The sequence below is a fragment of the Cnephaeus nilssonii genome (assembly GCF_951640355.1).
Source record: "Cnephaeus nilssonii genome assembly, chromosome: 18".
Taxonomy (NCBI): Eukaryota; Metazoa; Chordata; class Mammalia; order Chiroptera; family Vespertilionidae; genus Cnephaeus; species Cnephaeus nilssonii.
This window is the reverse complement of record NC_137089.1, coordinates 33,330,570-33,357,524: the sequence shown is the minus strand read 5'-3', so window position 1 is coordinate 33,357,524 and position 26,955 is coordinate 33,330,570. Positions and strand designations below refer to the sequence as shown.

Below are 26,955 nucleotides of genomic sequence, written 5' to 3'. Positions count from 1 at the left end.
GTGAAGAAATTAACTTCACCCTCGTTGAGCTTCTGCGGCTCAGGAAAGTGTTGCTTTCCCCTCCGACGTGCCCAGAAGAAACAATGAAAATAAAACTTGAACCTAAGGGTGAGCAGACTCACCTTGACTGAATGCCCTTACTCTGAAAAGTGCTTTGTGTTCAGGGAGTTGAGTTTTCCCAGCAGATGGGTGTTATCTCTGCTTGGAGGAAACAAGGGTCAGGCAGGCTGAAACGCCTGCGGGCCTGAGGCCCTTCACGGTATTCTAGAGCAAACACGTGGGCACCAGGTAAGGTGGGCACCAGGTAACTCCCTCCTGAGGGATCTGCAGGTGTTGCTGATTCCACTGGGAAGAGAGCACCATGAGGTTTTTGACACCTTTCTTCAATCCTGTATCCCTGATGCCTATGACAATGCTTCCTATTAGATGGTGCACTGCCTAACTTGATGACAAGGAGGTTATAGTTAATGAGATCAAGAAGCCGTGTGTGTGTGTGTGTGTGTGTGTGTGTGTGTGTGTGTGTGTGTGTGTTTTATGTCCTGGATACCCTCTTGCAGCACTGGCCAAAAAGTGTATGGCCCTCAAATTCATAAAACCCATTCTTTGCAAAAATCCAAGACCTGCGCTTCTGTAGTATTTGTTTCTCTTTCAAGAAAAGTAGAGCCGGGCACAGTGGGAAGGTCATGTGCTTTGAAGTGATGGAACCGCTGACCTTGACAATTTGGGCACTCGGTTTGCTCAGCCGCTGCTTCCTCCTTTGCACGGAGAGGGAGATAAGACCTATCCCCATAGGGTGTCAGGAACAAGAGACGAGTGAGGTGTGCTTAGCACTGAGCCTGGCGCACTAGCTTTCGAAGTTGGTTCCCTTCTCACCCAAGGCCTGAAAAGAGAAATTGCTTGACCAATAAAAATCTCTTCCTTGCATCAGAAGCCCGCGGCATATTCTCACCTCCAAGAAATGAAATGTTTTCTATGAATGAATGTGGGAAACCAGGAACCACAACATCGAGTGATCTGCGATTGCCTCCCTACTCCCACCTAGACCGCACCCACACTCTCTCACTTTGTGGGGAATGGACACAGTCTGTGATTTCTATGTCTCCCAAACTGTTTGCCCCATCCCCACTCCAACACCTATACACACGTGTTCCTAGAAATACCCCCAAATTAGATCGGTACCTACAGGGTCTATAATTGACTGGTCTACCTTGAAAATTCACCAGATCCTAACCTGTATCAAACAGTAAGCAGATAGGAGGTTATAAATGCAGAAGTCTGCTTATAAACAGGTCACATGCCATTGTCTTCCCTGTGGGATGGCTGTTCTTTGGCTGGTCCAGGTTCTCGGTGGGTTTCCCTGAGCTGCTAACCCCATTTCTGGGAGAGACACTAACTTGGATTCACTCAGTGAAAGGCTGACACAGGTGGGCTCTTTGGCCCATCGCAGCTCCTCAGCAGGTGAGCTACAGCACACCTGGACTCAGTGCAGGCCCCTAACGGGTCACCTGTTATGTGTGAAGTCCTTAAAGCAAGCATGTCAAACTCAAAGGCTAACACGGGCCAAATAAACGAGGCATGAGGGCCACAGGCGGCGAGGTTGACATGCTTGCCTTAGAGGAATGAGACTAGTGTTCTCAGTCGGTGACATACTGCATCCCATAAAGCACACGGTGCCTATTATAAAGTAGTCTTCTGTTTTCAGGAGACAAAAGATTTAACAAGCTTCTCCCTACCCCAGTTTGCCTTTTTACTCATAGAGGAGCTTAAAGGTGATGGAGATAACCCACACCAACTCTTCTCACTCTTCTCACGGAGAAACATGTAGCCTGACACCCGATACCTAGTTAACTGCTTGGTGACTTCTATAAGTAATTCGAATGAACCTAATCTTCATGTAACGAAGTTCATGTGTAAAGAATTCAGGATTTAGGAAAATTGAATTGTTTTCCAAGAAATATTTCTTAAATGATATCAATTTGAGTTCATTTAAATATGGGTCTATAGTTTGAGACATTCAGTGGTGACTTCCGTAGTACTTATTTTGTTTTGTCTTTACTTTTCAGAAACAAATAGAAAAACAGATGATCCAGAACAAAAAGCAAAAGGTGAGATTATCAAATAAACAGTCTTTCAGATATACACCTGAAAAAGCCATTATGCCATCCATGAAGAACATGATGACTTTAGTTTATGTCACTAGCTAAAGTAAATTGCCACCGGGTTTATTCTTTCAGTGATTTCATCAACGAACATTTATTAATATTCTACATGAATGTTAGAGCTAAGGCTCTGGAGAGAGATTGCCTGCCCTCTAATCCCAGTTTTGCTGTTCACTCTGTGTCCTCAAAGATTACAGAACCCTGTGCCCCAGCTTCCTCTTCTGTGATAGAGGAACAATATCACCAACTTCAGAAACCATGAGGCTGCTGTTTCACAATAGCAATGAAGTGAAAATGCATGTAAAGTGCTTAAAGCAGTGTCTAGCCCAGACAAAGCACTTAGAAAATAGTATTTATTGTCACCTATGTTGGCAACTGTGCTAGGTATAGAGGTCCAAGGATTATTAGATCGCGTTATCTTTTCTCAACAAGCTCCAAATTGTTGGAAAGAAAGACATGCAAACAAAGTCACATCCATATAGAAAGGATCCTCTCTGCCTTCCAGGAGTTTATTACAAAGGCATTCTTCATAACCCAGTATAACTTTAATTCAACTCCCATAAAGACTCCTACACTTAGAGTGAAGAGCTAAAAAATTATATGGGTGTGACAGAATGCTGGTTGTAAATCTTCAGTAGTTAAACTTTATTACAGTTTCAGGAATGCCTTTAATTTGTAGTGATGAAGGCAGTGTCTACATTGAAAAGACACAGGGACACAGAATGTAGAAGATCAATCCTACTGTGTATGTAAATAATACTTAATGAGCATGTGGAGTTACTGGCCTCTGGCCGTAATTTTGTAGCCCATAGGTTGGGAACTAAGCATCTAGCTCATGTGTGTGTGTTTTTTCTGACTGGTTGTTTTTAATTTTTTATCAAGTCATATAGAGATATAGTTTCAAAAGTTATGATTTAAAAGCAGTAGTCTTCTACCCTACTACTCTCTGTCCATGAGTCCCATTCCCAACTTCCTTTTAGCTGTTTCTTCTGGTACTTACCTGTGCGTGTCTAAATAGCTTGTTTCTACATTTTCTCCTCACTCTTGGAAACTGTTGATTGACTCTTTTTTTTTTTTTTTTTTTGTATACTGACTGAGAGCTCAGCCATCATCCATAAGCTCTCAGGATGCCTGAGCTCCCCAGTGTATTCATGATGTGTTCTTTTTAGGAGGAGAAAAAAGGCAGGGAGGAGGGTAGTAGCAGCTTTCCACAGAACTCACCACTTCTGCTACTCCACAGCTCTGCCTTCCCTCGGCCTGCTGGATACCACATTCTCTTGGCTTTCCTCCGACTCTGTACAATTTGCTTTTGCTCAGCCTGTTCTGTCGGACACTCCTTTCCCTGAGCACCAAACATCGGGGTGCCACGGGACTCAGTCCTCAGAGAGTTTCTGTCTACACTCGCTCTTGAAGATATCATCTAATCTCATGGCTTTAAATATCTGAGTGTCAAAGATTGCCACATTTACCTGATGTCTACCTGATGACCTCGATTGGATGTCTAATCATCACTTCAAACTTACATATAAAACTGAACCCTTTACTCCTCGACCCCATTCCTCCCATGAATCTTTTCCTCTATGCCTCCCAGTTTTCCATTAGCAAATCCTGTCAGCTCTCTCCAGAGCGTATCTGGAATCCAACTACTTCCTGCCTCCTTCACCTACTATCAACCCAGGTTCCAGCCACCACCATCTTTTGTCAGTTGCCTGACTGGTGTTCCTGCCTTCCCCTCTCTCTCTCTGTGATCTCTCTTAGCAATGTAGCCACAGTGATGCTTTGAAAACCTAAGTTGTGTGATGTGGCTCAGATGCTTCCAGCATCTTCGTATCTTTCTCACCAGAATGAAGTTCTGTGCAGTGGTTTATAAGGCCTTGCACAGTCTGTCCCCTCTTCCCTTACTACAGTTTCCTCCCCAACCTTACAGTCTGTGACTTTCTTGGCTGACTCGGCTGCAGCTACACTGGCTTCCCTGCCAAGCACATATAGGACTCGGGTCCTGTGCACTGGCCACTCCTGCCAGGTGCAGTGTTTGTCCCGGATGGATACCCACCCAGCTTGCTGCTGTCATCTTTGCTCACCTGTTGCCCTCTCAGGGAGCCTCCCTACTCCTCTTATTTCAGAGCATAACCCCCTTACACTCGATTCCGTTTCCTTGCTTTGTTTCCTCCATAGCAGTTGCCACCATGGGATTGGATTTGATAATTTAATTCTTTTTAAAAAATATATATATTTTATTGATTTTTTTTTTTTTACAGAGAGGAAGGGAGAGTTATAAATATCAATGAGAGGGAAACATCGATCAGCTGCTTCCTGCACACCCCCTACTGGGGATGTGCCCGCAACCAAGGTACATGCCCTTGACCAGAATCAAACCTGGGACCCTTCAGTCTGCAGGCCGCCGCTCTATCCATTGAGCCAAACCGGTTAGGATGATAATTTAATTCTTGAGTGTTTATTTTCTGAACTTTCCACTGCAATCAAGTTTCTGTGAAAACACATTTTTGTCTCTTTTGCTCACTGGTGCATTTTCTGTGCCTGGCATGTAGTAGACACTCAGTAAATAGTTGCTGGGTTAATTTCTATTATTTCTTAATTACTAAGAATTAATATGAGCCCTGGCTGGTGTGGTTCAGTTGGTTGAGCATCATCCTGTGCACCAAAAGGTTGCCAGTTTGATTCCTGGTCAGGGTACATGCCCAGTTTGTGAGCTCAAGCCCTAGTAGGGGACGTGCAGGAGGCAGCTTATCAGTTTCTTTTTCACATCAATGTTTCTCTCTTACTCCTCCTCCCTTCCTCTTTCTAAAATCAATAAAAACTTTTTTTTAAAAAAAGATTTAGTATGAACAGACAATAAAGGCTCTATAAAACCAAACAGTAGGAGTAAGAACCAGACTCAGATAGCACTCCTAGGATGGAAATATGTGGGAGATCCAAAACTTTAATGGGAGACCCAAAACTATGGGAAATACATGGGAGACGAAAAACTTTAGTAACATTGGGATAAGAAAACAGAGTGATTATGTCAACTCTTCTGTGTTTTAATAAGTGTAAGCTCAGTGGACACATGAAGTCATCATACTTATACTCTTTGGAGCACAGAATTAACCAGGAGAAAAAAAACACCTGTATTTAAAAATACTTTAACCTTCAGTGTCTTTGTCCAGAAATGAGGATATTGACTCTTATGTCTCATAGGGTATACTTTGTTACTGGAGGATAAAGTGAAAATAATATCTGTAAATAATACATGTAGTCTGCTACTATCATTCTCCTAACCTCAGTTGGCTACTATTATTATCCAGATATATGGACTTGGGAGTGCTTTTTATAAGTAATTACTATCCTATTGAAAACCCTATTTGAGCAAATTGTCAGCTTTGAGAATTCCATTTATTTTTTTACTTATTTCTCTGATGCTGTTAACTGATAAGGAAGGGGGAATATTGCATTTTTGGAATATATAGTGAAAAAATTGAATGTGTTTTGTCAATTATACCCCAATTTAAAAAATTGAATGTGTTTTAATAGTCCTATCTTAATTTCATAATATAGAAATGGAGATTTTTAAAATTGAATTTAGTGGGGTGACTGGTTCATAGAATTACATAGATTTCAGGTGTACAATTCCATAATACATCATATGTATAGTTATTGTGTGTTCACACCCCCGTCAAGTCTCCTTCCATCACCATTCATCCCCCCTTTACCCTCTTCTTCCTCTCCCCACCCAAATGGAGATTTTTAATGGTAATTATACATTTGTCTCAGCATGAATTATTAGATTGCCTAATTTTCTACTTGTATTTTCTTCCCTCAAGTATATTGATGAGGAAATACTGACAAGATTGGGAAGATTTTTGTTTTTACTTAGAATAAATAATTACATGATCCCTTTCTTTTAAAGAATTAGATTTAATTTATTTTGATAGAGTCTCAGGTTTGGGATAGGGTTTCTTCCAAAATAGGCCCTCATTTGGAGATGCCAGATTCTTAAATGGAATCAGATTATTTATGTTTTAGATGAAATTGCTATATCAGTTTCTCCCCACTAGGTGTCATCTTTTCCCACATATTCCATATTTCACAACCATAAAACAGTGTGATCTACAAAGTGATGCAATATGAAAACAGCTCACTAGATGTCTAAATCAAACAATTACTCTTATTCACTCATTTACTCAGTAACATTGAGTACCTACTGTGTGCCAGGCTCTGGTTTAGGCAGTGGGGCCAAAACAGTCAATAAAATCAAAGCCCCAGTTCTCACGGTACTTGTATTTGCGTGTGTGTACCTTTGAGTCTGTGTGTTTAAACATGTGATTAGAATATAATAGATAAAATATAAAAATTAGAATATAATAGGCAGTGATACCTGTGAAAAGAAATATACAACAGGACAAGAGTACAGAGAATGACAGTGGGCAGGGACGTTGCTCTATAGATGGCCTCTTGGACAGTGGCGTGAAGATGCAAGGGCGTGAGCTGTGCAGCCACCTGGGAGAAGAGAGGTCCTTGGTGGAGTAGCACATCCTTAGTCCCTAAGGTGAGAAGCACTTAGCAAGTGTGAGGATTAGCCAGAAGTGTGCAAGGGGTGAGGGGATTGTGGGAGGTCACAGGGATTGCAAGGTTTGAGTCACAAAGGCTTTTGGAGAAGGACTTTATATATATTATCTTGAGTGATACTGGAAGCCACTGGGAGATTCTGAGCTGAAGATTCATATTTTCTACTTTAAGTTTTAAAAGGCTGGTTCTGGCTCTAGAGGTGCAAGATTGGGAGCAGGAGACCATGTAGAAGGCGATGGCGATGGTCCAGGGAGAGATGAGGGCAGCCAGGTTCAGTGGTGGGGTAGAGGTGGTGAGGGGGGGTGAGATATTCATGTATTCACACATAAAGTCAATAGGATCTGCTAACAAATAAGGATATGGGGTGTGACAGAGGACTCAAAAATGGCTCTATGCTACTAAAAAGGTGTGCTTTAACAAACTTATTGAATATAAAAGTATGCAATATGCTACTGATTTCCTATATGTCAAATTCAGTTAGTATTTGAGGATTTGTGAGCCTTTAAAGAAATTTGAAAGCCCAGCCGGTGTAGTTTAGTGGTTGAGCATTGACCCATGAATCAGGAGGTTAGGGTTCGATTCCCGGTCAGGGCACATGCCCAGATTGCAGGCTCAATTCCCAGTGAGGGTTGTGCAGGAGGCAGCTGATCCATGATTCTTTCTCATCATTGATGTTTCTATCCATTCCTCTCCTCTTCTCTCTCTGAAATCAATTAAAAAAACCCAACATATTAAAAAAAAAAAAAAAAGAAATTTGAGGAGCAACAGAAATACTCTGCCTGAAAGTGGGAAATGTGTTCTGGCTTACGTGTGTGTGTGTGTGTGTGTGTGTGTGTGTGTGTGTGTGTGTGTTGGGAGGGTGGGGGGGTGGGGGGGTTAAAATTGCATTTGGATCAGGGACTTTACTGGAAATAATTTTCCTTTGATTTAGACTAATATTTAATATTACATATTATTTATTACAATTAGGGATATGCTGAAACAGTATATTTTGTGAATGTCTTTAAGAAGGCATTTAAAGATTTCCTGGCTAGTATTTGTATTCTTTAAAAAGTAATAATTAGTGCCCTAACGAAACACCAGGTGGCACTAGAAAACAAGTCTCACATTAACACTGTAAATGGCTCTTTACAGAACTGCATGAGTAATGCACTTTTAAAGAAAAGGCTGAGATGGCTGTATTATAGCTAGTCAACCAGCTTGGTGCAACTGGTACCTCATACGAATACTTCCGAGTTTTCTGTGAGCATGAGGAAAACAGATAGAACCAAGGGCAGTAGTCACGCCTAAATGAAAAAAATATTTTTGTGTTTTTTAAAGACCCAGAGAAGAGATGATGTTGCAGCATAAGGCCAAAGGCCATTTGGAGACAGAATTCCCTCTTCCTTATGGGAGGAGAGGGGGCATTTTCTTTAGACCTTCAACTGATTGGATGTGGCCCACCTACCCTTTGGTGGATAATCTGCTTTATTCAAAATGTATGGATTTACACATTAATCCCATCTAAAAATACCTTCCCAGCAATATCCCCATACATATTTGATCAAATATCTGGGTGCCTAGCTAAGTAGACACATAAAATTAATCATCACATCCCTCCAGTAGCACTCAACTGTAACACAGTAGGAGCTGAATAAATAGTTGTAGTATGAAAAAAAGGTGATAAATCCCTTTTCCTTTACTTGGGTCTCTTCATTTGGTGGTGATAGTAAGAGATGCAAATGGTGGGCAGGTAGAGTTTATGAACAGAAATACCAAAGTATGAACTTTAATTGTCCACAATGTACTACATTTTAAGTTATTTTCACATAGCTTCTCAATTCTTACCAAAAATCTTGTAAATTGAATATTTTTCAGCCATTATTTTTTTCAAATAGATTTTTTTTTCTTCTTTCTCTTTCTCCTACTTCTGGTACTTCAGTTACTTGCTAGCCTGCATGACAACGTTCTACAGGTTTCTGAAACTTCATTTTTTCCCCCCATTTTCCTTTGGATTGCATAATTTCTGTTGTTCTATCAAGTTCAGTGATTCTTTTTTTCTTTTGTCATTTTATATCTGCCATTGAGCCTATCTAGTAAAATTTTCATTCCAGTTACGGTTCTTTTCAGCTATAGATTTCTAATTGCTTTTTTTTTAATATATATATATATATTATTGATTTTTTACAGAGAGGGATAGAGAGCTAGAAACATGGATGAGAGAGAAACATCGATCAGCTGCCTCTTGCACACCCCCTACTGGGGATGTGCCCGCAACCAAGGTACATGCCCTTGACCGGAATCGAACCTGGGACCTTTCAGTCCGTAGGCTGACGCTCTATCCACTGAGCCAAACCGGTTTCGGCTCTAATTGCTTTTTTAAAAAATAGTTTCTATTTCACTGCTGAGATTCAATATCTGTTCACTCCTTAATGCCATGTTTTGCGTTAATTCTCTGGACTCATTTATAATCACTGATTTGAAGTGTTTTTCTAATAAACCCAATATTTGGGCATACTCGGAAGCAGTATCACTACTGTGATATTGACTACTTTTTTTTTTTTTTTTTTTTTTTTTACTGAGTGTGGGTCAGGAGGTCACTGTTATCTGCACTCTAGTAATTTTTGGTCAGAAGCTGAATTGTATATATAATGTGTTGTAGTTCTGGAATTGTTGGTATCTCGTAGATAGTTCACTTGTCTGGCTCAAACTGAAAATTTTGTTTTCCCTGCAGTGTGAGGCAGTACTGCCTCTGCTCAGATGTTCTGGCTTCCAGCCTGCTGTGTCGCCCTCTAGACATAGTTGAACGATCTGTTACAGATTTGGGCAGAATTCATACTCAGGATTTGGGGCTTGCTTCTGAGATTTAGTATCTAAATTGTTGGTTGCTTTGCCAGCCCCAAGTTCTGCTGTTTTATACCTCCAGCCAGTATTTTCTGCTGCCCACACTGTGTATGTATGAAGAATACAACGATCTTGCACATTTCGCCGGAAGCAGTTCTGTCTTTCTAAGGTCATTTCTGTAGTCGTTAGCCTCCAAGAAGGGCCCAGTGATTCTTGCCTTCTAGCTCGTGCCTCTGTATAGTCCTTTCTCCACTGCACAGGGCTGACCTGTGTCCCTAGGAGGGCATTTCAGAAGTGACAGAATGTGACTTCAAGGCTAGGTCATGAAAAACATTGCAGCTTCTATCTTGCTTGCCTTTGGGTTACACACTCCGGGGAAACTGGCTGCCATGCCATGGGCCTCCACAGGTGGCCCTTTGGACAGTTCTGTGTAGCAAGGGACTTGTGTAAGGTGACACATGTTTATGGTTGTTGTAAGCTACTAAGTCGGGGGTAGTTTGTTTTGTAGTCCTATACCGTTGACTCTTGAACAATGTGGGGGTTAATGGCACCCCCCCTCCCCCGCACAGATGAAAATTCTACATAGAACTTTTGACTTAGTTGTCCTTTGGTATCTTCAGGGGCTTGGTTCCAGGACCCCCATGGAGACAGAAATCCACAGATGTTCAAGTCCTCTATATTAAATGGCATAGAACAATGCATGCAGTTGGCCCTCTACAGCCGCAAACTCCCAACGGTGGATTGAAACAGTACAGGGATTTATTTTATAACTTTGTGTATTCGTGGACCTGAGCAATTCACACCTTGAACCTGTGATGTTCAAGGCTCAACTGTATAACCACTGCCTCCTCCTTGAGTTTGGGTTTGCCTGCCTTTCGCCAGGCTCCTTGGGCTTCCCCATGAGGATAGAAAGTTATTAGTCAGCCAGGGATTTGGGCAGAGTTTATTCTAAGATTTTGGGTCTCAGCCCCCTGTGACTCTCCTGCTTCTAAAATGTGCCCTTGACATTTATCCGTGCTTTGTTGCCGTGAGTGCTGTCATCTGCCTGACTTACGGCATTTGGGGAGCACTGCCATACAAGAATGCCCGATGAGGAAACAACAACAGTTTTTCAAAAGTAAACCCTTCTAATGATAAGTCTGTCTGTCTCTGGTCATTTTCCAGTGCCTTCAACTAGTTGTTTTCATCATGTTCTGTGATCTTTTGTTGAGTTAATGAACTACAAATACTAACACTCTGTGAATATTAGAAACCTGGCAATCTCAAATATGTAAGCCATTCTGGACTGTCTTACTGTGAACTGCCTAACCATATCTTACTTTTTGCCTTTTTCTTGTTGACTTTCAGTGATTTCAGTTATATTACTGATGTTAATCCCTTGGTTTTTACATTGTAAAAATATTTTTCCAGTTGGTTCTTCACCTGTGAGCTTCATGTGTAACGTCTTACAGATACATGATGATTGGGATAAGTGAATTTATGGATGAACACATGAGAGAAGGGTATTCTCTGGTCTTTGAACAAGTCCAACAATATCTGCTGGCTTTCATATATACAGTATATTTCTATTACAAAATAAACAACATATACAAAAACATTGAACAACTTTGATTCAGAGGCTGGGGGGTGTGAAACATGGTCCGTCTCTCATTCATTTATCTCACTGAGATAAAAGCTATTGTATCTGGCTGTGAGGGCACCTGTCCTCAAGATTCAGTTATTTGGCCTCAGGATTGTTTCCATTGATACACGAGTTCAATTGAGTCATCACTGCCTTGAACTTGATGACTTCATGGTCAGTGTGTATGGTCTTCTGTCTTTTAGCTGTCCATTGGAGGTGCCTTGGTTCATTGTTTTGGGTAGTCCCTAAAACACTATATATTCCTCATCATTAGCGCCAATAGCCACTTAGATGTAACCCAGGCTGGCGTTTCAGTCGAGCCCACACACTGCTCCTTCGTACTTCCCCCATACTGCAGCAGAGCAGGGTAGCAGTAGCACACTCAAACCAACTCAGGGAAAAGCTTCAAGAAGACCATCTCCCTCCCACCGTGCAGCTGTGAAAAGAGGTTAAAAGATAACTGCTGTTAAAGATTTATTATAGTTATTACATTCAACAGCTACAGTAGTTTGCGTGGTTCCTAAAATATACCAGCAGTTATTGTCTGATTACTTCTACAGATAAGTTAATTATAGGAGATTTCTGACTCTTATACAAGTCTGATTTAGAGAGAAGTTTAATTACAGCAATTTTAGTGATTTAAATAAGCTCAGCATATATTACCAGTCTCAGCAAGTTGTAGTGGAGGTTTTAAGCTCTGTTGAAATACACATTTTCTTTATTTTTGTTTTTTCTTTTTTTCATTTCGTGGTCTTAACCATATTGTAGTACAAGTAGTAATTTGGGACACCTGTCTCCACCAGAGTGGCTATCCAGTCAAACACACCACAGGACAATAACAGCAAATTCTTCGCTGCCATTAAAATCCCATTCTAATGCCTCCCATTGAGCAGGCAGCATTTTACAAAGCTAATTTCTGTAACGACTGTGACAGCATGAGCAGGGAAATAAAATAGGTTTCTTACGGGGGGAAAAGCCATGTAAGTATGTTTTAAAATTATCTTTGGGATCTAAATTTTTTTTTAATTGATGGGAAATATAACCCTGCCTTCCAATCAGAATAATCCACTTTACTGTGTAATAACACATTATTTATACACTGAAGCAAATGAAGGATTAACATATTAGCCACCTATGCTCAAGCTTGCTTAAAATTAAGCTTTTTTAAAAAAAAAACCACAAATGTGCCATAAAAAGACAGTGCTAGCATACTTGAGTATATTCGTTTCTTTAAGCAAACTTCAGATTGGAGAGTGCCTTCTGTGAAAAATGCATTACTGGAATTACCTCGGTTTGATTACAGCCCTCTTCCTCACTTGTCATCCTTCTGATATACTGGTAGATTGTTGTGGCATTTACAGTGGTAATTCTTGCCATCTGTTCACATGTTTTTTCACTTAAAAATCAAGTGTGTGCTGATGGTAGGAAGTATTAGCAATAGTGAAAATAAACCAAGTCCTCTCTGTTTCAGTTTGGGTGATGTCCTTAGATTCTGCCCAGGAAACGGGTCCACCGCTTAGCCCTGACAGCATGGAGCATCAGCCATGCTTTTCTCCTTGGCTGGAATGCTTTCTTCTTCCCCTTCACCACGCAGACCCCCCAGTCCTCTGTGTGAGCCTGGGCAGCCGTGGCTCGGAGCAGGGGGGCGTGACTGGAGCCTGAGGTGACACAGACACTCAGGGAAGGGACAGGAAATTGGGCACCAGCAGCAGGTGGGGACTGGGAAGCCAGACAGTAGGCAACCAGCAACTATATCTCAGCAATGGGGAGAAGCTACTGTCACGGGGAGTCAGGAACAGCCCTCAGCGAGGCCGGGAGCAGGAGGATATTTGCAGGCAGAATATTTCCACATGGAGGAGAGGCACAGCCTTCCTCCAGAGGCACCGGCAGACCCCGGAGCCCATCGCTGGCTCTCCCACCACGGCGACACTCAGGAGCTGGTCCAGATGACGGCACTGGGCACACCGTGCAGCAGTATCAGCAGCATCCATGGTTCGTCGGCTGCCTTCACGCTTTTCTGTAACTTCCCGCTTTCCTTCTTGCCCACCATCTAGAACACGCGAGGCTGTTCTATGGGTAATTAACTGCTGTGGAAACTCGTGATGCATCCAAACACGGCCAGATTCCAGCGAGGCGCCTGCGTCTGATGCGGCATTTCTCAACCCCGCCTGCGAATGCGATCACTTGAAAACTGGGCTGGGTCCACCCCCACACGTGCTGACTTCCCAGCTCAGGGCCTGGTGACTCCCAGGTGAAGGCCTGGTTGAGGAGTGCTGGGTCCGCTGTGCTGCTTACCCGTCCTGGTCAATCTGCTCTGTGGACCAGGATCATCTTAAGTAAACGTTTTTCACTGGGTCCACCTGTTCAGGTATCATTCCTTGCTGCTATTGGAATCCCATTTGAAGGGACTGTTTCACTTAATAAACTATAAAGACCACAGAGGATTATTTGAGAAGAGCTGAAGCTGTACTGTGGGAAGAGCCCTGGTAAGGTCATTAAGCAGCCTCTGAAAGACAAGTGCATGAGCCTCAGATAGTCAGCCGGCCTAGGCTCGGGGTACCACTGACCGCCTCCTCTGTGCGGAGGGGCGATACCGGGTTGGGCTAGGGGTGTGTCCGGGGCTGACTCTGACTATGGACCCTTTTCCTCCTTCGTGGCTCATGTCTGTCTCAGCTGTAGACTCCTCTCTGACCTCACTGGGTTCATTCCTTTGCTACCCCTGGCACATTTCAATCAGGACAAAGAATAATGGTAATGAATTCTCAGTTGCCATCTACACATGCTCAAACTTCAGGTATTAACCCTTTGCACTCGCTAGCTTTTTTTCATAGAGCTGCTACTGATGCTAACCGTGTCGAGTCACACTCGACATCTGAGTGCAAAAGGTTAAAGAACATGACTTTTGTCAATGATGTTTTCATAGGTCTAGCTTTTTCTGTTATTGTGATTTTCTGTGATTTGTCTCTTCCGGTAGGGCTTGGCTGTGCCTTCAACTCAGAAGGTGCTCGGTATTTAACCATTTGGTGGGTCATGCCATAGACCCATCTTAGGTTGCCAGGGAGAACTTTTAAAAACTCTTATTGTTAAAGTAATAATAAAACATCACTGAGGTGGTTAAAGGCTTCTATTTCATACATCCTGGAAATTGTTCGCTATCAGACATCTCAATTTAAAAAAATTTGCAGTAACTTAAATTGTAGATTCTATTTCAAGTCAAGTATATTTGTCCACTTAGTTATGGTAAAATCAGAAAATACTGTATTTTGACTTTTGGGTTAATTTTTAAGGCGTTAGCACGTGTGGGTGAAGGGAGTAAGAGAAGGAATTGTATATATTCTATTACGTTTTCTTATACAGGGGAGTCATCTGTGTTGGGTGAAGGTATGGCCTCTGGCACCAGGTCCTGGGACTTCAGCCACCCCCTGTTTGTTGACCTTCTTAGAGAGTGAGCAGGAGACCTGAGGAAAGGGATAGCAGCTTCTCGCCAAGAGGATGCTTTCTTAATTTAGCAAATATTTCAACTTATTTTATTTGCCGTGCTCTGTGGAGTGCCGTGAAAACAGAGTAAAGGTAAAACTACAATACAAGGAAGGGAGGTTATGAGCAAAATGCGGTGGGAGCGTGGAGGAGAGCGAGCTCACTGCTTGGGAGATGGACAGCAGTTGATGTCTTCGTGGAGTGATGACGTGAGCTGGTCCTCAGGTAGAGAGCAAGGGTGGTTTCCTTGGAATTCTCTTTGCTGCATCTACCTATGAATTCAGAAACTTTTATTTAAATTCCAGAATAACTACGTGTGTTTTTTTTTCTTTATTGATTAAGGTATTGCATATGTGTCCTTATCCCCCCATTGCCCCCCGACCCCCCCACTCATGCCCTCACCCCCCTGGTGTTTGTGTCCATTGGTTGAGCTTATATGTGTGCATACAAGTCCTTTGGTTGATCTCTCCCCCCAGACACTTTATTTTTTAATGATGGGGATGATGGGTTGATGCAGAAAACTCCAAGGTCAGTCCTCCTAGGCTATCATAGGATGCTTTCTATAAAACAGCTTAAATTGATTAGAGTCTTGTCTTGAAACTCGACACTACCATTTTCGGGGAAAATTGTTAATTTGTTATTTTCTAATAACCAGTGAATTTTACACTTTTTCTCTTTTGATTCTTCAGTACCATTGATGGTATCTTCCATTTGTTCCTTTCCTGTTTCATGTAATAGACTGAGCTAGAGCCTACTTCTAGGACTGTGTGTGTGTGTGTGTGTGTGTGTGTGTGTGTGTGTAGTTTATGTGGAGCCTTCAAGGCTAGTTTCTGAGTAGCTACCAACTCTACCAACCCTGTTCAAGTTGTGCAAAATATACTTTAAACTTTAAATAAAGGTGGATGCAACCTATTTATACAGCATGGTGCCTTTAATTGATATGCTTTACATAAGAGCTGAGATTTGATAAAGGTGCGTTTCAGGTGCTATCTTTGATTTTGATGCTTCGATGAAATTGGGCTCCTCTCTCCCAAGGATCACTGACTTCTCTGTGCATTTATGCCACCATATTAGTGATGTTATTAGTAGTGTCATTAAGCAAGTCATAAGGTGGAAATGGCATTAATTGCAAATTATAGCTTCCCCATAAAACCAATGAACTTGGGTGAGCTTTTTATTTCTGTGCCCTGTCAATTTGATTCATACCGCATCTTGCTTTTTTTTTTTTTTAACTGCTGCCACGTGCATTTCTCAGCAGTGCATTTTTCAGGGCCCTCGTAGACCGTCAGGAGAGTGAAGCAGTATGGGACCCAGCAGGGCATGCGATGCGTGCCATTAATTGCTTACCTCTGTGCAATGAGGAAGGAGGCCAGGGGTAGATTGTCTTCTACCCCCTGAGCCGTTTGATAATAGCTCAATGCTGCACTTCCTGGAGTGTTTCTTTGTGATTATAAAACACGAGTGGAGAGACTTGTTAGGAAAAAAATGAAGAATTTTTTTAATTTTAGTTTTTGTTTAAATATACTTTTATTTATTTCAAAGAGGAAGGGAGAGGGGGAGAGAGATAGAAACATCAATGATGACAGAGAATAAAATTGATCAGCTGCCTCCTGCATGCCTCCCATTGGGGATCAAACTTGCAACCTGGGCATGTGCCCTGACCAGGAATTGGCACCAACACTGTGACCTCCTGGTTCATAGATGGACACTCAACCACTGAGCCATGCCAGCCAGGCAAAATGAGGAATATTTTTAAAGAGTTTTTTAGATGAGTAGTAAGTATCAAATATACTCAATGCATTGGCACTCACTCTTGGTCAGTCATCTTAGACCAAGTCTTTTGTTTGATCTGTTTTGTTTTTATTTTTTACTTATGTATGTTTTTATTTATTTTAACATAGTTTTATTGATTTCAGAGAGGAAGGAAGGAGAGAGAGATAGAAACATCAATAATGAGAGAGAATTGTTGGTTAGCTGCCTTCTGCACGCCCCCTACTGGGGATCGAGCCTGCAACCTGGGATCCTTCCGTCTGCAGGCTGATGTTCTATCCACTGAGCCAAACCGGCTGATCTGTTGTGTTTTTAGATGAAAGTGTGTGGTTGGGTGTACTGATTGGAGGTTGAGGCTGTAATCACACTACAGGAAATTTGGAGATATGGGTATTGTTTAGTGTGTGTCTGCCTTTAAAGTAGCCACCATCTATTTTTTCTTTCAATTCATGAACATGTTCCTCGTTTAAATCCCTTTTACTGATCAGTTGATCCGCACTTGAAAATTGTGCATAGTGAAAGGGGTCCTATTATTATATCTCTTCCAAATCCTACTTGCCACTTGGTCTTGAGCTTCTTATTTGCTGCTTGATCTTGAATAAGTCTCTTAGCCTTTTGGTGCTTTGCTTTTTTCATGTGTAAAATACAGAGATGGAGTTTTTGTGTAGACTGGGTGACCATTTCTCTGTCATGCTATACAGATATGAGCAACTATAATCATTACTTTTCCTCATATTATTATTTTACATAAAATATATGCAAATCCCAAATCCAGATTCTACTTATTACTATTTGTTTGTATATGTTACTTTTCTAAGAAGCTCTGGATGAATTTGATAAATTCACTCCCATGACCATCCAATATATTTAATATCTTAAGAGCAAGAGAAAAATACTGATTCTTCAGGGATGTTGCCCCAGGAAGTGTTTGTAGGTGGGAAATGAACATCCATAAGCCAAATGAGGTATGAGCGTATTGGAGAGCTATTTGAGCAATCCTGGTAGTGGCATCTCATTAAAGAGTAAGTTATGCTTTCCTTCTACCTTGGATGTTAAAGCTTTATTAACACTGGGTTTGAAACAGCTTCCAAAAAAAAAAAATACCGCTAAATGCTTAAGGGATTTATTATAAAACTCCGTGGTACCGTTAATTTCCGTAGATGCTTTAAATTGCTGGGGTAAACAATGTGTTCAGCAAAGAAGCAAGATCCTGCGTCCTCCCAGGAGCCTGCTTGATTGTGCCATTGGTATCTCCTTCTTTAATTAAACTTGTCCGAACATAGGATCAGCTAAAGTGTTTACTGTATAAATATTTTCATTCCCAGTGTGCAAGTTTAAAACCCTGGTAAAAAGAGTTTGCCATCTGTTAAAACCCAAAACATGTGGTGTGCTGTTGCATAAAAATAAGCTGCACATTATTCACAGAAAGAATCACAACATGTGTCATGTATTGGGGGCTGACAATAGTCTGTGCTGTTTTAGAATGTCATCACCTTCTCTCTCAGTGACAGTATGGCCAGTAGTGCTTTGTTAAAAGACAAGATAGTCTGTAAACATAATGAAATGAACATATGTATTTATATTCAAATGAAAACAGATTTACCTGAATGTAAGTTTTACTGATAAGAAATGACAATGTTTTTGATATTTTAAAATTATTTCTAGGAGTTTTATGGTTAAATCTCCTCCCGCTCCCCCTAAAAAAAAATTTGGTCATTTCATTGAGGCAAGAATTTCATTCTGTCCCTGCATTGCCATTCCCTCAGCCGGTGGCAGCCTCGCCTCTGATTCTTGTAGTAACTTCCTACTGCTACTCCTGGCCTTTCCACATATGCCCACTCAGGACAAGAGAACCTTCCCAACCGCAGGCTATGGTCAGCCACTCCTTTAAACCACCAGTTACACCACAGGCCTAGTTCTTCCACATCCTTACCAACAGTTGGTATGGTCAATCTTTCTAATCTTAGCCTTCCTAATAGATATGTAGTGGTATCTCATTTTGGTCTTAATTTGCATTTCCCTGGTGACAAATGATGGTGAGCATCTGTTCATGAACTTAATTCTTATTTCTTCTTTAGTGAAGTATTTGTTCACATTTTCCCACACCCTTTTTTATTGGGCTGTTATTTTTTTTTTATTGAGTTTTGGGTATTCCTCATATATTACGAGAGGCCCGGTGCACAAATTCGTGCACCGGTGGGGTCCAGCCAGCCCTGCTCCTGACTGGGGTGGGGGGCAGTTGGGGGAGGGGCTGGCCTGGGGGGTAGGGGGAGGAGACAGCCGCAGGCAGTTGGCCGGCTGGCCCCGCCCCCGGATCGAACTCCCAGTTGAACTCCGTTTGAGGGGACAATTTGCATATTAGCCTTTTACTACTATTATATAGGATTTTTATAACACTTTTATCACATAAACAACTTACAAATATTTTCTTTCAGCTTCTAGCGTGTCTTTTCATTTTCTTAATAGGCAGTAGCTTTTGAAGATTTTAAAAAATTTTTAATGAAGTCCAATATATGAATTTGTTCTTTTATGGATGGTGCTCTTGGAGTTTTACCTAAGAGATTTTTGCCTAACCCAAGGTCACAAAGCTTTTCTCTTATTATATTTTTGGTAAGAATTATGGTTTTAGGTTTGCGTTCCATTTTGAATTGTTTTCTGTATGTGGTAAATGTGTAGATGACAGTTCATGTTTTAAATATGGATATTTTATTATTCCAATGGAATTTGTTGGAAAAATTATTATTTTTTTCTCTGAATTGCCTTTGTCTTGATTATTGTAGCTTTACAATAAGTCTTAAAACCACAAACTTCGTTCATCTTTTTCACAGTTGTTTTGGCTATAATAGTGGTCCTTTGTATTTCCATATAAATTTTAAAGTTAGTTTGTTAATTTCTACCAAATAAGGAAGCCTGCTGGGATTTTGACTGTAATTGCATAGAATCTATTAACTTATTTGGGGAGAATTGCGACCTGTATTATACTGAGTCTGCTCATCTATGAACATGACATGTCTCTCCATGTAGGGTCTTTTATATTTTCTGTTAGCGTTGTTTTGTAGTTTTTTATGTTCAGGTTTTCTACAACTTTTGTCAGATTTATCCCTAAGTATTTTGGGATGTGAATGTAAGTGGTATTACTTTATAACTTCAATTTCTTGATGTTTGTTACTAGTATCCTATATAATAAAAGCCTAATATGCAAATCGACCAAATGGCAGAACAGCTGGCAGAATGACCGGTCACTATGATGCGCACTGACCACCAGGGGGAAGATGCTCAATGAAGAACCTGTTCCCAGCCTGCAGGCCCCAGCCAGCCAAGGCGGGGGCCAGCAGTCGCCCCCGCCCCCCGATCGCCCCACTGGTCACCCCACAGATCGGCCCTGCCAGGCCTAGGGACCCTACCCATGCACAAATTTTGTGCACCGGGCCTCTAGTTTAGAGAGAAAATGACTTTTCTTGATTTACCTTGTATCCTTGAGCCTTACTAAATGGGCTTATGCATTCCAGTAGCTTTCTGGTAGCTTATATCACATTTTCTGCAAAGATGTTTATGTCATATCTAAATAAAGACAGTTTTACGTCTTTGTTTCCTATCAGGATACTTTTTCGTTTTCTTTTTCTTGCCTGATTCAGTGGCTAGCATCTTTAGTAGCATGTTGAACAGAACTTACGAGGAGACATCTTTGTCTTGTTCCTGCTCTTTCATTGATAAGTATGATGGCAGCTGTAGGTTTGTCATAGATACTCTTTATCAGATTGAGAACGTTTCTTTCTGTTTTTACATTATTGAGAGTTTTTGGATTCAGTCAAAGGCTGTTTCTGTGTCTAGTGAAATGATTTCCTTTCATTGTTTAATGGTATTAATATGATAAATTACACTGATTTTCAAATATTAAACCAACTGTGTACATTCCTGAGCTAACTTCATGATTCATTATCCTTTATATATGTTGTTGGATTTAATTTGCAAAAGTTTTGTTTAGAATTTTTTACATGTCTGTTCATAAGGAAAGTATGTGTTTTCTTTTCAGATATTTGTCTTTGCCTGGTTTTGGTTTCATAGTAATGCTGATGTGATAGAATGAGTTGGGTAGTAATTTTTTCTCTTCAAGAATTTATGTATTATGCATTATTTCTTCCTTACATATTTGGTGAAAATGACTGGACCTAGAATTTTTTTGTGGGAAGTTTTAAATTTTTATAAGATATTCAAGTTATTTCTTTTTGAGTAACCTTCAGTCATTTGTGTCTTTCAATAATTGTGTCTATTTTTCTAATTTGTTGAGTTAATTGGCATAATAGTGTTCCTAATATCCTCTTATCCTTTTAATGAAGAATCTGTAGTGAACCACCTGAGTCATTCCTGATGTTGGTATTTATGTCTTGTTCTTTTTCCTGGTCAGTTTGGTTGGGGTTTTATCAGTTTATTTGTCTTATCTCAAAATCAACTTTAATTGTATTAATTTGTTATTTTTCTGATTTCTAAGCTATTGATATCTCCTCTGATCTCTATTGTGTTTGTTTTCTTCTACTACTTTAGGTTTAATTTACTCTTCATTTTCCAGTTTCTTTGTGGAAGCTTGGAAAATGCTCTCGCAAAGATGTGAGTTTTGCTGTTGTTGGGGTTAGCGTTCTAGAAATATCAATTAAGTCAAGTTGGCTCAGACTCTTATTCAAGTGTTTTATGTCCTTGCTGATAGTCTCTCTATTTGTTCCATCAGTTATTGAGTGAGCTATGTCTTAATCTCTGAGGGACTTGTGATTTTTCTATTCTCTTTACAATTCTGTTAGGTTTTGATTCATGATTTTGAAGCTCTGTTACTAGGTGCATAAACACTTAGATTATTATATTCTCTTAATGAATTGACTCATCTATCATTATGGAATAATGTTTTTTACCACTGATAATATTTTTTTGCACTGAGATGTACTTTGATATTAATATAGGCTCTCCAGCTTTCTTTTGGTATTATTAGTCTGGCATACCATTTTTCTTCCAATTTGCTTTTAACTTGTGACTTTATATTTTAAGTGTATTATTTGAAGTCAGCATATAGTTGGGTCTTTTTCATTCAAACTAAAATTATTTGGCTTTTAATTGCGTTATTTAATTGGATATTTATATTTAGTGTAATTAGTGATTTGATTAGATTTAGATCTATCTCTTGCTGTATGTTTTCTATCTGTTACATCTCTTATTTGTTGTGTTTTTTTCTCTTTCTCTGTCTTCTTTTGGAGTAATTAAAACTTTTTATTAGCTACATAACTCTTTGTTTTGTTACTTTATTGATTGTTTAGGGTTTATAGCCTACATTCTTATCACATTCTACCTTTAAGTAATATCATACTACTTCACATATACTATATAGAACCTTACAATGATATATTTCTACATTTCCTGTCCACATTTGTTAATTTTGTCATACATTTAACTTTTACTCTAAGGCCTATAGTATATTGTCATTTTTGTTTAAACAATTATTTTATTTAAACTAGTTAGTTATCTTTTAGAGAGATTTAAATAGTAAGAAAGAAAGTATATTAACCCATATAGTACCATTTTCAGTCCTTACATTTTTGTGTATGAAGATCTATAATCCCAACTGGTATCATTTGCCTCCTGCCTGAAGGATGTCACTCAATATATATTATAATGCAGGCCAGTTGGTGATGAATGCTTTCAGCTTTTGTATGACTGAAAAAGCCTTAATTCTTCTTTGTTTTCAGAGATAATTTTACTGGGTATAGAATTCTCAGTTGAAATTTTTTTCTGCGAGTACTTAAAAAATATTGTTCTACTCTCTCCTCCTATTTTTTTCTAATAAGAAATCTGTTATCCTTATTTTTGTTTCCCCATATATAACATGTCTATTCCTCCTGTCTACATTTAGAATTTTCTTTTTATTACCAGATTTGAAAATTTGCTCTGAGGAATCACTGCCCTTCATTATCTATTATCTTCTAAACCATTGTTTCACATATGACACGGAAATATTTAGAAAAGAGATTTTGTTTTTAAAGTATGCTCTCAACCTTAGTATTTGAAGATGACATTCTTTCGTCTTTATTTTTATATCCACTATTTCTTTTACATAAAAGCAATGGCTTTATTTTTCATTATATATAGTTACGGGTTTATGTGTCTGTTACTGATCCATATTCACATTTGTTTGCAAAGAAAAGCTGGTATTTTCTATTTGTTAAAGTATACGAAATAGTTTATCTGTCACTTTATCATTCTGCTATCCCTCAAGTGACCCGACTATTTCTTATTCCCCAGAGACCCAAATCTTTACTGTCAGGATGCTTGTTGGTCATCTTATTGTGTCTACTACCACTCCTACAAATTCTGTCATTTCAGGTTTTCATTTTTATCACATAGGGAGAAACTTTGGGATTTTTTTTATTGCAATGGTCAGCTTGTATTCAAAAATTTCCACTTGGATTTGGTGAAATCTCAGATAATGTCTAAAAAAACATGAGTGACATATAACTTCTATCTTAAAAGATATAACCAAAAAAATCAGCCAGTATCAATGCTGACAAACACTAAACATATAGATCCTTGTTGACATCTGAACACGCAAATAAAAGAAAAGAGGTAGTATTAGAACGAAGCTTACAAATACCCAAATTACTTATTTCTATAATGTATACTAATCTTTAGATAAATATGAGATATTGCAGAGCAAAATTGCCCCCCCCCCCCCCATGATTCTTATTTGTTGGTGCTTGGGAATGTCTATTTTGTTTCAGGTTCCCCTGGTAATTCTGATATACAATCAACGAGGCTTGTAAATTATTGTTTTACTTGACATTACTGGGAAATCAACATTGCATAGAAGCAGATACTTAAAGATGTCTTTAAATCCCTTTAAACACTATTTAAACAAAATTAATAGAATTTGGTAGATATTTTTTCTAAAATACTTTTTATGCCTCTCCATCCACCTTTTAAATTGCATGCTGCACAGAATTTAACTTTTCTTGGTGATTGGAGACAGTAATGCCCTCCCTCCCTTTTTTAAATCCTCACCTGAGGACATGTTTAGAGAGAGGAATGGAGAGAGATATCGATGTGAGAGGGAAACATTGATTAGTTGCCTCCCTTAAATCCTCTGACCAGGCATCGAACCCACAGCTGTGGTATGTGCCCTGACCAGGAATCAAACCGGGCCAGGGCAGTAATGCCCACCTTCATGAACATCAGTTATTGTGCACGATGCTTTTCGAGGCTGTTGCAGTGCATAGCCCTGTTTACCTCTACACCAGTGGTCGGCAAACTGCGGCTCACGAGCTACATGCGGCTCTTTGGCCCCTTGAGTGTGGCTCTTCCACAAAATACCACGTGCGGATGCGCACGTACAGTGCGATTGAAACTTCAGGGCCCGTGTGCAGAAGTTGGTTTTCGGCTCTCAAAAGAAATTCCAATCGTTGTACTGTTGATATTTGGCTCTGTTGACTAATGAGTTTGCCGACCACTGCTCTACACCGTTTGGCCCATACTTCAATACTGTTTCAGCTGCGTTTGTTTCTGGTGGTTTTTGTCTTACTTTAGTCTCTCAGCTTTTACTTCTTGCTGCTCAGTGTATATCTGATTCAAGCAACCCTCACTCCTCTAAGTTGTTGCTTGTAATAAGTTAAGGGCTAGAAAACCAGAAGACCAAGATGGTTAGAATCATATGTAAAATAAAATTTGGGGAAGGAGGCTATTCCCTCGTGGAACAACAGTGCACGTGGAGATGAAATGCACAAGGTTGGAAGCAGCTGTTGGTCAGCCTGGGGCCCGAAGCAGTTTTGTTATGTATAGAAAACACATCACTTAGCGTCTCTGAGATTTCTAATATAACATATGGGGCCACATCTGTTAAAGGATTATTACTCTAGGAGGGGAGTGATGTATAATTTATTGAAATAAGCCTATGGGGACACAGCGGACTACATTTAATAAACTGGAATACTTGCTGTCTCCTTTGACTGCTCTCAGCTGAATCCCACATTAGCTCAATAGAGGGGCAGATGAAAACAATTGCCCTTTATAGAATGTTTACTGTGTTGTATTAGTTGGCGTCTCTCAGCTGAAAAATATTTATGCTAACTGTTGGGATTAAGCTTTGCATATTGAATCCTGCTGGTGTGTAGCTGATATTTAATTCTGAGGAGCACAGAAACCCGTGATTCCTCGGCTGCAGGAGGCGAAGGAAGGGCGCGCCGTCCTGCTTCCCGCCAGTGTGCGGTCGCGGCCGGCAGGTAAGAGGATCTCCCCAGAGCTGCCCACCTTTACCTCGGCTCCCAGTCCTCTACCTTCACGGTAGGTAGCACTAGGGGACATAGCCTCAGACATGGATCTTTTTGGGTCAAACACATTCATTTCCATTCTCACAGTAATATTACAAAGACGCCTGCCAGGCGAATGCTTTTGGTTGGGGGTCTCAGGAGCAAATGGCATGGCTCTTTCTCCAGAGGAGAGCGGTTGAGCCAGACCCCAGCGTGAAGCATAGCGATGGGATACCGTGCACAATTCCCACTTTTAAATGAAGAGAAAAGAACTGAGGGCGTCTACCCACACCCCCTGCCTATGCCTCGAGGAGCCCTGGAAGATGAGGCTTGCTTTCCCTGGACCCAGCAGACAAAATGTCATCAAAAACGCTGGTACTGGACTCTGGAAGTTTTGAATGTTTTGCACTGTTTTCTTCTTTTTTATCATTTGTTTTAATTTATAGAGTTCCTCACTGCCAGACAAATTTAGAGATATTTTTTCTAATATTGAAACGTATCATTGATTTTTAAAAGAAAAGCAAAATTAGCTTCCAGTTCTACTATAGGAGGATTAAAATATGCAGTGGGGTCTGCTTGGGTTAACTCTTTTTTTAGTTTGTTACACCTCACCTGAGGATATTTTCCCATTGATTTTTAGAGAGCGTGGAAGGGGGGGAGGGGAGACAGAGAGAGAGAGAGAGAGAGAGAGAGAGAGAGAGAGAAACATGGGTGTGAGAGTCACATTGATTGGTCACCTCCTGCACACACCCTGACTAAGCCTGCAATGGAAGTACGTGCCCTTGACTGGAGTCGAACCCAGGACCCTTCAGTTCGCAGGCCGATGCTCTTTCCACTGAACCAAACTGGCCTGGGCTGTTTGGGTTAACTCTTAATTAACATGAATAATACTGCAATGAAGCATTGCATGATTATGTCAGCTTCAGGCTGCATCTCAGATATAGAGCACATTTTTCTTCAATATCTTATTTTGGTCTTACTTTTCCTTCCTTTAAATCATTTTGCTTTTAAAATCACTTTTCATCAAATTCCACCTTTGGAGACCTATAACAAAAAGCAGTATTTTATATTTTATGGGGTTCTGCTCGAAAACAGACAGTAGAGTTTGAGGAGCAAAGGAAGTATAGTGTTACCCCATAGCTCCTTGGTCCTTTGTTGACTCAGGAAATACAGATTGGCGAGAGGTATAGTGTGCCAACATTATTAGTTGCCCAGAATTTCTGCCAAGGAAATATTTGACCATAAAGCAAATCTGGTATCTTAATAATAATTTTTCAAATATTTGTTAATAAGGTGTGTCATTCACATCTATTTAAAGAGCAGAGTTTTAAATAAAGGGAACATAAGGTATTTGTAGATGGGAGTCATGATTAGCACTTACATCTTTTATGCTCCTTTGTGGCTGGTGGGTGGGGGTCAGAGAGAGTATCCCCATCTCACGGAAGTGAGCTTGAACAGGTTGCCTGAGAAGGGCGGAGCGGAGGCTCACACCCTGGCCTCCAGACTCTGTACCCTGTGATCGCCCTGCTAAACCAGGGCGACTCTGTGTAAAGTGTAGACAATGGGTCCTTGAGGCACAAAACGAAGGAAAATGACTCTGGTTATGTAACTACCTTTGTCCTGTGACACAAGTAGTACAAAGTTCAGCTGCTTCCTTTGCTCAACATGATGCTTATATTGATACTCCCTTCCACTCTGTTGGCACTCTCAAAGCCCTTGGGGGCACCCTGGTTTCTTAACTTCGGAGCCAGATGCCAGAGATACTACAAAAGGGTCAAAAGCATAGACATTGGCGTCGAGACAACCCCAAGCTCCAGTCTTAGCTCCTACTGTTTACAATTGGTGCAGTCTGAGTGGGCTACACATGTCTAGTAGAGTAAGTGATCAATAAATGTTACCTGTGGTTACCAGCAAATAATCCGATAAGGCATTCAGCAGTGATTCAGAACAGGAAAGCAAGTTCTCTGTGACGTGTTTCTGTTCTGTTAAAATGAGCTAAACTTTGCGGTCAAAGAACTTCTTCTTTTTTTGTGTTCAGCGTAGAGCCTCTTAAGCCTGGTTGAGTGTGAATTGCCTCCCAATAGGTACATGGTGGGGAAGGGTGCGAAAAACCAGATTGAATTTTATTTTGAAAGGTCTGATGTGATTATGCCCAAATGCTTTTCGTACTGTTGTACCTATAATGAGAGTTTTTGTTGAGAATCATGTGGCTTTTCTCTTCTTACAGCATTTTTGTTAAGTTGTTCTCGAGGTGGAATTT

At 40.4% G+C, this 26,955-nt stretch overlaps 1 protein-coding gene across 1 annotated transcript in view; it reads left to right on the top strand.

Moving 5' to 3' along the window:
* ASPH (aspartate beta-hydroxylase) overlaps nt 1-26,955 on the top strand; it is a 166,209-nt gene that overhangs the window by 91,183 nt on the left and 48,071 nt on the right. The window contains exon 14 of the mRNA XM_079796054.1: nt 2,064-2,105. Coding sequence (XP_079652180.1) covers nt 2,064-2,105 — 42 coding nt within the window. The remainder of the gene's footprint in view (nt 1-2,063; nt 2,106-26,955) is intronic.